Source organism: Ambystoma mexicanum, chromosome 4q, assembly GCF_040938575.1.
Source record: "Ambystoma mexicanum isolate Mex_15411 chromosome 4q, UKY_AmexF1_1, whole genome shotgun sequence".
Taxonomy (NCBI): Eukaryota; Metazoa; Chordata; class Amphibia; order Caudata; family Ambystomatidae; genus Ambystoma; species Ambystoma mexicanum.
The window spans coordinates 120309505-120321786 of NC_090928.1; the positions used below are offsets into that span (position 1 = coordinate 120309505).

General features: G+C 49.3%; 1 protein-coding gene across 1 annotated transcript in view; it reads right to left on the reverse strand.

Annotated features, from left to right (window-relative positions):
• LOC138467530 (zinc finger protein 182-like) overlaps positions 1 to 12282 on the reverse strand; it is a 332475-nt gene that overhangs the window by 145574 nt on the left and 174619 nt on the right. The window contains exon 9 of the mRNA XM_069607635.1: positions 3039 to 3152. Within this exon, the coding sequence (XP_069463736.1) occupies positions 3039 to 3152 (114 nt within the window). The remainder of the gene's footprint in view (positions 1 to 3038; positions 3153 to 12282) is intronic.

The window sequence follows — 12282 nt, forward strand, 5'->3', positions numbered from 1 at the left end:
TGAGGGAGGGTCCGAAACTTCCATGTCCTTTGTCTCTAGGTGTGCCTGATCGAAACCAGTCCTGATTGGCCGGCCGGCTGGCTGTCCGGAAAGGACAGCCACCCTGATGTGTGATTGACAGCCGAGGCTGTGCATGAATGGGAAAACTTTATTAGAATGCAAGGGTTTTGAGACTGTAGGCAGAGTCGACCACTGGAAGAAACATCCGAAGAAGAAACTGTGAAGAGAAGCCCGCAGCAACCTCCTGGACCTCGAAGTACAGGTGAAGCCCTGCTGCTGTGCTGACCTCCTTTTTCGAATCGTAGTGGTATCAACTAACCCCGAGACGATCTCCACTTTGGCACAATCCCAGACTTGCTATGTCTCTCTGTTGCTGAAGAAGCCCAATACCAGGGGCCAAGTGTCCATAACCGAGTGCAACATCTGCCCTGAAACAAATCCGGCCAAAAGCTCCAGGAGCCTTCCAAGGACACTCCACAAGCAGGAAATCCAGATCCAGAGTGCCCTCACCATGAAAGTCCAACCAGAGATTTGTTCTGCATTAGTGTTGTTTGCAAAGCGCTGAAACTGCGAAATGCCGCTGAATCGAAGAGAGCCCATAGCTGCCAACGACCTTCGCGAGTACTGCCACAGGAGCCCTCCAGACGTCCTCCCTCTTGTCCCCACGACTGAGGCTCAGGAACGAGTGTCTGCATAGCTGTGGCAAGAAGGAATCCAGATGTACCACTTTTCTTCAAACCAAAGGTACTGTTTGGGTTTGGGGGTACTTACCTTCTTGCCTTAAGTTGTGCTGTCTCACTTGAAATTTGCACTTGCTTAACTTTCTGAGTTTATTTGAACTCCCCTTTGCACAGGCCTAACAGCGTGTGTGTCTTCAGTGATTTCCTTTGAACAATCTGACTGTGTGAAATAATTTTATCCAAGAAATGAATCAGAACTATAGACTTCGTCCAAATTACTTTGGCTGTCCTGGCTCCCTAAAGGGTATATTGTAATATTATCCCCATAAATAATGCCGCCATACATATAGTTATTATTTAGGGGGATAATGTATGGGACAAATGGGAGCTGGGGTGGCAGGGGTGTCCCCTGCAGGTTCCATGTGTTAATATCGCTGCAGAAAAACAGTGCCATTCTTGTATGGCAAAATTTGTGGTTGGATATTATCACATGGAACCCCCTAAAGGCACTCTTCTAAGTCCATTGACTTTGGCATTGCTTGTCCTTCCATAGAGGTTGTAGCTTGTTGAATACTGTTACTGCTGAGAAAGGCTTACCTAGACTTCATTGGAGGATTCAGTTGTCCTCACCTTTTTAAGAAACTGTTCTAACCTTTTTATTTTCATTAACTCTTCCTTTCTGCAACCCAGAGTCTACTAAGTATATTGGGGTGATATATAAATGCAAATGCTATCCTTATATTTGAAGTCACTTCAGGGTGTAGGAGAAGAGTATTGTGTATATCCAAAGAGTATTCACCAGCTTTATTGATTCTGTAAAGTATTTCCAAAGTTTAATTGAACCTTTACAAAGAATTGCTTTTTTAAAACTGATGTTAAATAAATAACTATTTATAACTGAAACCTTAAAGACGGATTTCATTTGTACAGCTGTACAGCTCACATTTACCCCTCTTGAGATAGGCCTGGCTGCTCAGTCACACTACCAACCAGTCACACTACCAACCTTACACACTTAAGGTTTCAGACCTATACCAAAAGTTGAGTTACCTAATGCCAAGCAGATAAAGTCTTGTGTAGTCTCACACAGTGTGACTGCACCCATTTTTACCTAACAGCAATTCTCTTGATAACTCCTTTGGGACTTGTGTCATTATGCGATTGGTGGAGTCCGGCCACCGAGGTCACTTTAATCAGACTACCCAGCCTCTGAAATCAGACTTTGTCACACTATTCATACACAAGTTTTGTGCCCCATAGCATCATTACCAGTCATCATTGACTGCTGATGCTATGTATAGAATTTGCTTTTTTATGACATGCTGTGCGGAATAGAATATGGGTTGTATAACCATATATGTTAAAAGTTTGATTCAATTATTTTGCCATTCTGTGAAAAAAGCGTGCAGACTGGTCACACAGCAACACACAGATGCTTCCACTTGCAGTGTGCCAAAATACTAATGTGGTGCAACGCAAACTGCTACAATCACAGTTTGCAACCATGCGTCTACTTTGTGAATCAGCTCGCTGAACTCATTTTGTGCAACTGGTTTCTAAAGCAAAATGAGACTGCCCTCCTTTGAAACCATTTCACAATTTCCTGTAACTCACCGTCTGAATATTTCCTTGAATTGTTTCAAGTCTCGGCAGGTTAGCTCAGGGGCAACGTGCTCGCCTTGGAAGCAAGACGACACGGAGCACCACAGATTCGATCCCCGGGTCCGCACTTAGAAACCTCTGGGTATTAAGCGCGTTATAAATAACCTATCAAATCATAAGCACAAATTAGAAACTCAAATTACTGGTCAGTGTTTTCTGTTCTTTCGGTACTGAATCTTTGAGGTGGTTGGGAGTTAAGCGGGGCTAAGAGTAAGTTTATGTGGGGGGGGGCAGGTGGGGCCAGATCCTCGTGAGGGTAGAACAATGAATGCATGCAGAAGCTTATTAGAAGACTGGAAATCTAAAAAGGTACATTGATCAGACTGAGATGTTGTAGAATAACCTAATCTCTACCAACCACTGGCACATCGTCTCTCCAATAGTGGGCTTGTATGTTCATAAGGGAATTTTCGAATACGCTATGATGGAGAAAAACTAAGGAAAGATGCATATGTATCTAGATAGTGCAAAATGTAAAGATAATTGTTTTTATTGTCTAAAAAATTGACTCTTCCACTTTTTTGCATTGTCAGCACTTGGTAAAGAGATGGAATGCTTTAGTTTGGGCAGCATCACTGCTTTTGTGGGAAGGTCTTTCATACAATATTGCAAGTGAACATTACTCTGAACATCTGGCTAAGTAATGAACTTAAAAAGCAATTCTCAATCAGAAGAGCTATATATTTTGTTCCTCACCTGTGGCTAGATAGTCACTGGTTCTTGTTCCTTCGGTAATTTGATAATCCATAGGACATAGGTCTTCATCTTTTTTTAGCTCATTTAAGAAATCAGAATTTCTAAGTATGTCACCTGTGCAAAAAATAAAAACCATCAGATGTTAAATCAAACATTTCTTTTTAACATTTAACTTTAACATTACCTTTTTATTCCAATCTTCCATTTTAGTGTCTTTGATCCATTTGGGGCTTTGTTTTCTGTGACAATGGGCCTCATTACGAGTCCGGCGTTAACCGAGGCGGTAAAACCGCCTGGTTAACGCCGGACTCGTATTACCATTCCGCCTCCGTGACTCCCGGAATTACCGGGGCATCACAACCCCGGTTTTCCGGGAATCACGGAGGCGGAATGCTGTAAATCCCCATTCCCATTGAGTCCTATGGGACTCAATGGGAATCGGGATCATGGAAACACCGGCAGCATCTTGTAATGCTGCCGGTGTTTCCTCGTCCGCCTGCAGGCGGGCGGTGTTAAACCCGCCAGGTCAGACCTGGCGGGAACATCACCTCCCGCCTGCAGGGGTCGGGATCAGGCGGTTCGGAAACAACGGTGGCGGCGGGTTTACCGCCACCGTTATTTCCGGACCGCCACGATCGTAATGAGGCCCAATGTCATTCATTGATTTTGTGTTAGAAAAAAAGTTCAAGACGCTTAGGTTAATGATAACACATGCAACATGTTCCAATGTAGCACTTTAGCAGCCGATGGAGAGGAGCCAGCCAACCAGGAGCTAGAAACACAGGCTGTATACGAAAGTATAAGACTGCATTCCATGCCTGCTTGCGATACCGCTGCCACGGTCAGTCATCTTTGTTTTTGGCGACACACAAAAGCAAACCCTTCCTCACTCCCTCTTAATTCCGCTCAGTAGCATGCTGTTCCCACCAACCCCCATTACCCGAAGCATCACTTTACCTTCCCTGCTGCTGCCTGGCTCTTATCTCAGTGCTGTGCCCCTTTGAGGGATGTAATAGCAATAGAAAAGGGACTAAGACTGAGATCCCTTTCCTATTTCCACATTACACACTTATTTCTTTAAAATAAAAAGTTATTAGCGCCCCAAAGGAAAGCCTGAGTTGCTAACAGTGTTGTGGTGGGGCAGGCTTCTTCAACATGATTGCCAACCCTGCAGATTTAGGTGGTAGGCTACTGCTTTTTAAACAGCCCTGCAATCTACAGGTTTTAGTGACGGATCCCATCACAATATTAACAGGGCTTTTAAAATCTACATGTCCTCTTGCATGCAGTGAGGGAAAGAAAAAAACAGAACCGGCTCAAGGAACATGGAACAGAGAAACTGGACAGCTATGGTCTACCCAGCGGCACCCAAGGGCATGGCGGCATCCTTGGTTGTGCAGGGATATGGCCTTGGCGCCTAAGAACTTTTCCCTCGCTATAGGGCTGGTGCCACCAGCAGGGCACGTGAGATTTGCCGCTGAGTTAGGGGGTCGCCAACCTGCATTGGAGGCTGGCGCCCAATGGCCGGGGGAACAGCAACCCGGGATGCCTGGAGCTCTGGCTGGGACACCTTAGAGCTTTGCCCTCCAGAAATGGCCGGGCCCGGACCACCTTGCAGAGCCCCAGAAGCTCTTCCCTGGGACTCCTACCAGACCAGAGTCCCACCTGGACCTTCTGCTGCTGGCCTTGCTTAACCTCTCCCTCTGCGGCCAGGCCCGTTGGTCCCCACCTGTTCTGGGGCCCTGGACCGAGCATGGAGGAGCCCGCCAGAGGCAAGAGCCCCATGGGGCTCGCCCCAACTAAATGGGTAAGTGAAAAAAACAATAAGAGTAGTGGTATTTCACCTGGCGACCTGAGGGCCTCTCACTTTTCCTACACCTCTCATGTCTTTTCACAGTGGCAGACTAGAGTCAATCTCAACTGGTTCTTCATTCCCTGCAGAGTCTGCCAAGCCCGTTCCCTTGACTGTGCTTTTGCTAGATAGAGGTAGGGACAGTGGGAATCTCGTTCATCCATTCAAGCGTGCCACTAATTAGATGATGAGGCATTTGGCTACCTTAAGAGAGTCATAGCTACTCCCATCATTTACCTGTGCTTCATTGAATTTCTTCACTTTGACATTCAGAGCACTGGGCAGAAAACAAATCACGTCAATACCCGCAGCGGGCCTTCGAGATGCTTTGTTTTAATTAAACAGTCGTATTCCCTTGGTCCGCGCCAGTTCTAAATCAGCAACTAGGTGTCGGCTGAGGCAGAACGCCGGCCCATGACTCCGCAGGGGAATGGAGAGACGTGACCACCGCAGCTCGGGCGATCCACAGGAAGGGTCCGACTCACGTCCTCTGGGGGGAGGGAAGACACCTCATCCAGCCACGGCACGCGCCCGGCTTTACGGCCAAGCCTGGCCGTCCCCCAGTCCTTACAGCCAATCCTTATCCCGCAGCAAATGCACCCTGCAATGCACCTGGTTGGCGAGCCCACAAGGGGATCCGCCATTCCGGGCAACCAACCTGCCCGCTGTGTTAAATCCACTGGGCGGACTCTGCAGACCCCACCCGTTTCTCTAGCGGCAGTTTCACATCCTCTTGAACTATCTCTTCAAAGTTCTTTTCAGTACTTGTTGGCTATCGGCCTCATACCTGTATTTATCCTGAGATGGAGTTTACCAGCCGCTTTGGGCTGCATTCCCAAGCAACCAGAGTCAGCACCCGCCGCAGGGTGAGCCTCGATCAGAAGGACGTGGGACCCATGAGCAATGATGGGGAGTCGTCTTGTGAATGCCAGATTTTCCGTGACAGCTGCCGAACAGGCATTTGGAGCTGGGCTCTTCACTTGCCGAAAGTGAGGGAATCCTGGTTAGTTTATTTTCCTCCGCTTAGTAATATGCTTAACTTCAGCATGTCAGCAGGTCTGATCTGAGGTCATAGTCGGGGAGCCGAATTTCAGGGGGCCAGCCTTGGGCCCGGCGCTGTTAGGGGGTTGCCCCAGCTCTGCGCCTCTGGCATGGCAGTGTGTTCCCCTTCCTGTTCTGTGTCGAAGACCGCCTAGGGAGAAATTGCCCGCCGGACGCAGTCGCGAGGATTGCGCTCTAGAGACATCCCATGCCGGCAGCCATGGGACATCACATACAGACGCACACAGCACGGCGAGCTGCCCTGGGATAGGGGAAAGTGCGTTGAGTTTTTAGGTCACCACCACCAACGGAGCTTGCTGGGCGCCTGGCCAACCCGACCCCATGAGGTGGGGAAACTGGGAGGCCACAACGTGCCAGCAAAAAGCTTCCATGCTAGGTCCAGGGATCCTGCAAAGGTGCTGATTGGGGTCTGAGCTTAGGGTGACCAAGGAAAGGTGGTCCCTGTGACAGCGCCAGCCGCACCCCCGGGAGTGTCCCCGGGGCGATTGATGTTCAAGTGACCCTCAGAAGGTGCATTCGAAGTGTCGATCAAGGTGTCCAGCAATTCACACTAATTCTTGCAGCTAGCTGTGTTCTTAATCAAAGCGCAAGACAAGAGATTCACCGCCAAGAGTCACTGGCAACTATTTTTTACAGGCATTGGCCTGAACCTGCCGGTGCAGGAGAGGCTGGGGTGAAGACAGCACCACCAGCTTAGCCTGCGGGCCGACCCGGCCCGGTGCCCGGTCTAACTTTCCCACTTGGGAGTCGGCGAAAGGCTCCCCACTGCGACAGAGGCAGGCCGCTCATCCTTCCCCGACTGTGACCTCCCACTCTCCTTTCGAGGGAACAGAGAGGAGGGACGGAGGTGGCAGGGTAGGGGCTGGGGGAGACCGCCCGAGTCTTCAAACCCTAGCTGGCTGCACTGGGCCGAGCTACAGGTAACCTGGACAAGGGGCAAGGTCGCCGGCGAGCCTGGCCATCACTCACCCAAGGCAGTTGGTGGCCAGAAACCTCAATTTCCACACATCGAGTAGGCCCGGCATGTGCCATGGCTCAGAGCTCACCCAGCATGCCGGGCCCGTCTGCCTGGAGAGGCATCCTTCAAGAACAGCCATATTTCCATCGTCTCCCGGCTGCCCACACGCGGGACTCAAGACTACTCTTCTGACCGGGGTGCCCCTGCCAACATCCACCCGCTGGCGGGTCAGAGAGAGGAGCAAGTGAGGGGCAGCACCCCTAACTGTCCTGAACGTCTGGCTGGGGCACGTTAGAGCTTTTCCCTCCAGGGAGGGTGGGAAACCAAAGTGTGTCTCTCCCGCTAGTCCTCAGGGAATTGTCATCCAGGTGACAAGGACACTGCTATCGCTTTTGGATCCAGTTCCTGGGAGTGGAGCAGTGCGGGAGGATCACCTGGGTGAGGGGGCTTTGGAGAGTGGGGGTGAGATAGCCGATGGTGAGAAGCGGTATTTCCCCCCTCTTTTGTTAATCTTACCCATCCTATTTTTTTCAGGACTTAGTGAAGTCCCAACCCTCCCTCCCCCTTTTTACACAAACACTGGGCAGAGGAAGAGGGTGACTAAAAGCAACAAGACTAACTCTCTCACATCGTACTGGACATGTCCCGGTAATCGGGTCAGACAAAGTCACGCACTTTACCCTAAGTGCATACACCCGATACCAGTTAGCTCTTCTCACACAAATAAAAGGCAACACCTAAAGACACACTCTGAGCAAGGCGGAACACAAGAACGAGCAGAACTTCTGGGACGAAGGCGCACCTACTGGAGCAGAGCAACGGACCAAGGGACGAGAGCAGCGGGCCGTAACCCTCAAGGCTTCCCTACTGGAGGTCGTTGCCTCCGACAAACCGCAAAAGAACATGGAGAAGGCCAGATCCCACAAGTGATGATTGCATTGTGTTTCAAGGACGCCAGGAACCTGCCCCAGTGAACAGCAGAGTTGGGGAGGCGAGGCCAAGCCTGTGGTACTAACTTTGACTCGAAAATTGGAAACCACAAAACAAGAAAGAAGCGCACACAGCCGGTGAGTTGCCAAGCAACCTGAGAGACGTGTGTGTGTTAAAATAAATGAAGTAGCAACATCATATCACGAGTGAAAGCGGCACACGTGTGGATGAGATTCGAAGAAAGGCAGACTTGTGAATGAACTTTAAAGTAAACTGCAGCTGCAAGATCAGCGATACTAAGTAACGGAGTGGTCCGGTGAAAGGAAGTAGCCCATTCGAAAGTCTCCATGAAAGGTACATTTTCTGAAGCAAAAAGGTGAATAAACAGCAAGAGTGAAAGTAAAATAGTGAAAGTTGAGTCAAAATGGTCCTTGCGGTGGTGTGTAAGAAAGCCACGCACATTCGAAAGACTTCGACATGGAAAGGGGTCTGAACCCGATTGAGGGCGACCCAAAGTATACTAAGCTTGGGAAAGGGATTTCCCCCACCCCGCCCCTTGCAACTTTGTGTTGAACTTTATCTTGAAAGGTCTGAGCCCGGCAGAGGGGGACCTACGAGAACTTGTGGTGAAAGGCCTGAGCCCGGTAGAGGAGGACCTTTGTGAACGTTTTGGTTGAAACATACATTTTGAAGTCAGAGAAAGACTTTAACGTGGAAGGCCAGCCGAGCCCCGATCCACGGTTCTGAACTGTGTTGGAAACCGAGCCAGAGTGTGTAATCCTGCCTACAAGGACCGTCTTACCCCGTGAGGCCTAACGTAGCGAGGAGAGCTGTTTCAGTCACATTATCATTTGGAACACTGATTCTTCCTTTTGCATACATTCAGGCCTCAAGTCGAGGGTACGCGAAGGTGGACCGAGTCCACCTACCTTTTTTCAGAGGGTGGACTCTGCCCCCCCAGGTAAAATGAGAAACAATGGGTCTCATTACAAGTGTGCCGGTCCGGTAACAACGGTGCCGGTAAGCCTACCGGCACTGTTACCGGACCGGCACACTACGAGTCTGCCTGCCGGAGTTGCTGTGTCCGGCAGGTCTGAACCTGCCGGACACAGCAGCCACGGTAGGCAGGCTTCCGTGTTCCCCATTCCCATAGAGCCCTGTAGGACTTTATGGGAATGGGGAATTCCATTTTACTGACACCTGACTTTCTGGACTGGCGGGGTTAGAATCCCCCGCTGTTAACGGCAAGCCAAGCGCTGGAAAAATTTGCAAGTCCGGCTGCAACCTGCCAGTTTTACTGGCACAGTTACCGCCGGATTTGTAATGAGGGCCATTGAATGTCTTCTTTGAATTTATGAATGAACGCCGACTTCGTTGCTCGAACCACGGTCTTCAGGTTTGCAGGGCAGACACTTCACCACTGCACTATATAACCTGATGAAAAAATAAAAACAACTAAAAAGGTGATATTTCCCATTTTGGTACTGGATGTTCCAGGGAAAACATTGGTATTGGTTCTTGGAGTTTAAAACATGCACACCTTTAACCGTTTTCAAAAACACTACTTGAAGAAAATATCCTCTCTTGGTTTTGTGCATATGTTGATTTTATGAAAAGGCAAATGCCATTTGTCCTGTGCAATTTGCGTGGTTATGCAAAACCAATTCAAAGAATTGTGCATATTTCACCTTGATATGCTAATTTCTGGCAACTTCACATCCCATTGCGTTTGTTAATGAGTATTCGCACTTCTTTTTTTAGGACTTGAACCGTGCATACATTTCTCCTTATTACACTTTTGTACAAGAGATAGGGCAGGCATTAGGTTTTGTTAGCATAGGCCATTTTGATTTGCCAGACTTCACTAGGACTGTTTTGTTTATCGTTTGATTGTCGAGACTGCTCCCATCTTAGTTATAGGGCAAAATAGGAGTTTCTCCGACCCCAACATTTTCAATAAAGGTTTTACAAATGGTATCCATTGCGTCTGGGTCAATAATTGTGATACCATGCCTTCCCTACAGGAGGGAATGGGTCCCTACAGAGGCACCCCGGGACTGCCACTGGGCAAGCGCAGGGTCGACCCACGTGCGAGGCAGGCACCCAAAGGAGGGGGCAGCACCCCTGACCGTCCTGGAACTCTGGCCGGGACACAATACAGATTTTCCCTCCAGGGAGGGACCGGGATCCCACTGGGGCATCCAGGCTCTATCGCTGGGAAGCAGACGGTCGACCCAAGTTTGAGGCAGGTGCGAAAGGGAGGGCGGGAGCACCCCTGACTGTCCTCGAACTCTGGCCGGGACTCAATAGAGCTTTTCCCTCCAGGGGAGGACTGGGGCCCCGCATGGGCACCCAGGCTCCAACGCTGGGCAGTCTGACGGTCGACCCACGTTCGAAACAGGTATCCAAGGGAGGGGGCAACATTCCCAGCCATCCTGCAGCTCTGGCAGGAGCACGTTAGAGCTTTTTTCTCCAGGCAGGGACCGGGACTCTGCCAGGCACCCCGGCTCCGCAGCTGGACAGGCGGACAGTCGACTCAAGTTTGAGGCAGATGCACAATTGAGGGTGCAGCACCCCAGCCGTCCTGGAGCACTAAGCGGGCGCGATAGACCTTTTCCTTGCAGGGAGGGACCGGGACCCCGCTGGGTCATCCCGTCTAAGCTACTGGGCAGACGTACGGTTGACCCAAGTCGAGGCAGCTCTGGCCGGGAAGCATTAGAGCTCTTCCATCCAGGGAGGGTCAGGGGCCCTTGGCCCGTTTGAGGGGCGGTTGAGTGCTGTGGTTTCAACACGGAACACGGGTTGGGCAGCAAGAACCATGTGGAGCACAGACAGGACCCATACAGTAAGCCAGAGGAAGGCGACTAAGCTTTCTTGTAATCTGGGTATCCTCGATGACAGAGGGGGAGGTTTGGGCAAAACTGTCCAACCGCCTTATAAACACAACTGGAGAAACATTTCAAATTGACACGCATCCCGACATCCAGAGAAGGCCAGCTATCTGGTCATACCATTAATTCCTAGGGCCCACTACCGGATGGCCAGGCTCAGAGTGCCGCCATCTGGTAGTGCAATACATTCTAATGGGCATGGGCTGGAGGGTCCCTGGCAAAGGAACAGCAGCCCCCAGGGACTTCAGCTGGATGGGGGGGCAGTCAGCCAACATGCAAGGCAGGAGCCGAAGGGAGGGGGCAGCATCCATGGACATCTTGGAGCTCTGGCCTGGGAGTGATGGAGCTGTCCCTCCAGAGAGGGACAGGGACCCTGGCCGGGGCACCCCAGGTCTTTCGCTGGGCAGGCAGACGGTCAAATAATTAGAAAGCCAGAAACACTTCTTTGGTTAACAATCTTCTTTTACTTTAAATGGTCTCAAATCGATACGTCCAAGTCAGGGATTACTACAGTAAAGAGACAGTGGATTCAACCACTGATCGATGAGACCACTCATCATAGAGGGGCAACAGCACACTTAATAGTAAAAAAAGTACAAAGAACACTTTTATATTTTCTTGAATTTATGTATTTTATTATTGTTCCAAAGTCCAAAAAATCTTCTTGTTAGGGAGAATAATCAGAAATGTGTTAATTCCCTTCTACCCACTCATGTCCCACTCATGTCCCCCTGCACTCCCACCCCCCCAGCAGTACGGGGCACCTGCCAGCAGGCCCCAACTCATGTCCCACTCATGTCCCCCTGCACCCCCACCCCCCAGCAGTGCAGGGCACCTGCCAGCAGGCCCCCACACATGTCCCACTCATGTCCCCCTGCACCCACACCCCCCAGCAGTGAAATGCTGATCTCATGACACAAACCATAAGTCAATTATGTACATCAACACATGTCCGTCACACACATACACTGGTTGGCATTGCTTGTGTAAACCCACATTTTCACATGCATCAACCCAATGAGCGAATCCCACACATGGAACAAAAAAATGAAAATGCATTATGTACATGAAATAAAAAAAGAAATGAAAGCATCCCAAAATATGGAACATGAAATGAAAAGCATTTGAAAAAGATGATTGAATGAAAATGATAACCAATCCAAAAAAATTTCAAAGAAAAACAGTCCAAAGTCACCCTCCAACAACGCTAATCCAAAGTAAATTTAAATAAAAATCTCCATTGCTTCATGTTCATAATAAAAAAATAAGAGAAATCAATCCATAGTCCAACTATTTAGAATCCATTGTCCAGAAAAAATAAATCCATTGCTCCATGTCCATAATGCAAAAAAAAAAAAAAAGGAATACATGATGAAACTATATACAATCCATTGTCCAAGGATGTAAAGGGTCCATGATCCCAACCAAACAAATGAAACCTACCTACCTAACTACCTAAAAATATAACTATATACAAATTTGGGTGGCATTGTCCATTGACCACAAATAAAAGGAAAACGAAAAGGAAACCTAACTCTAAAAACTATTTAC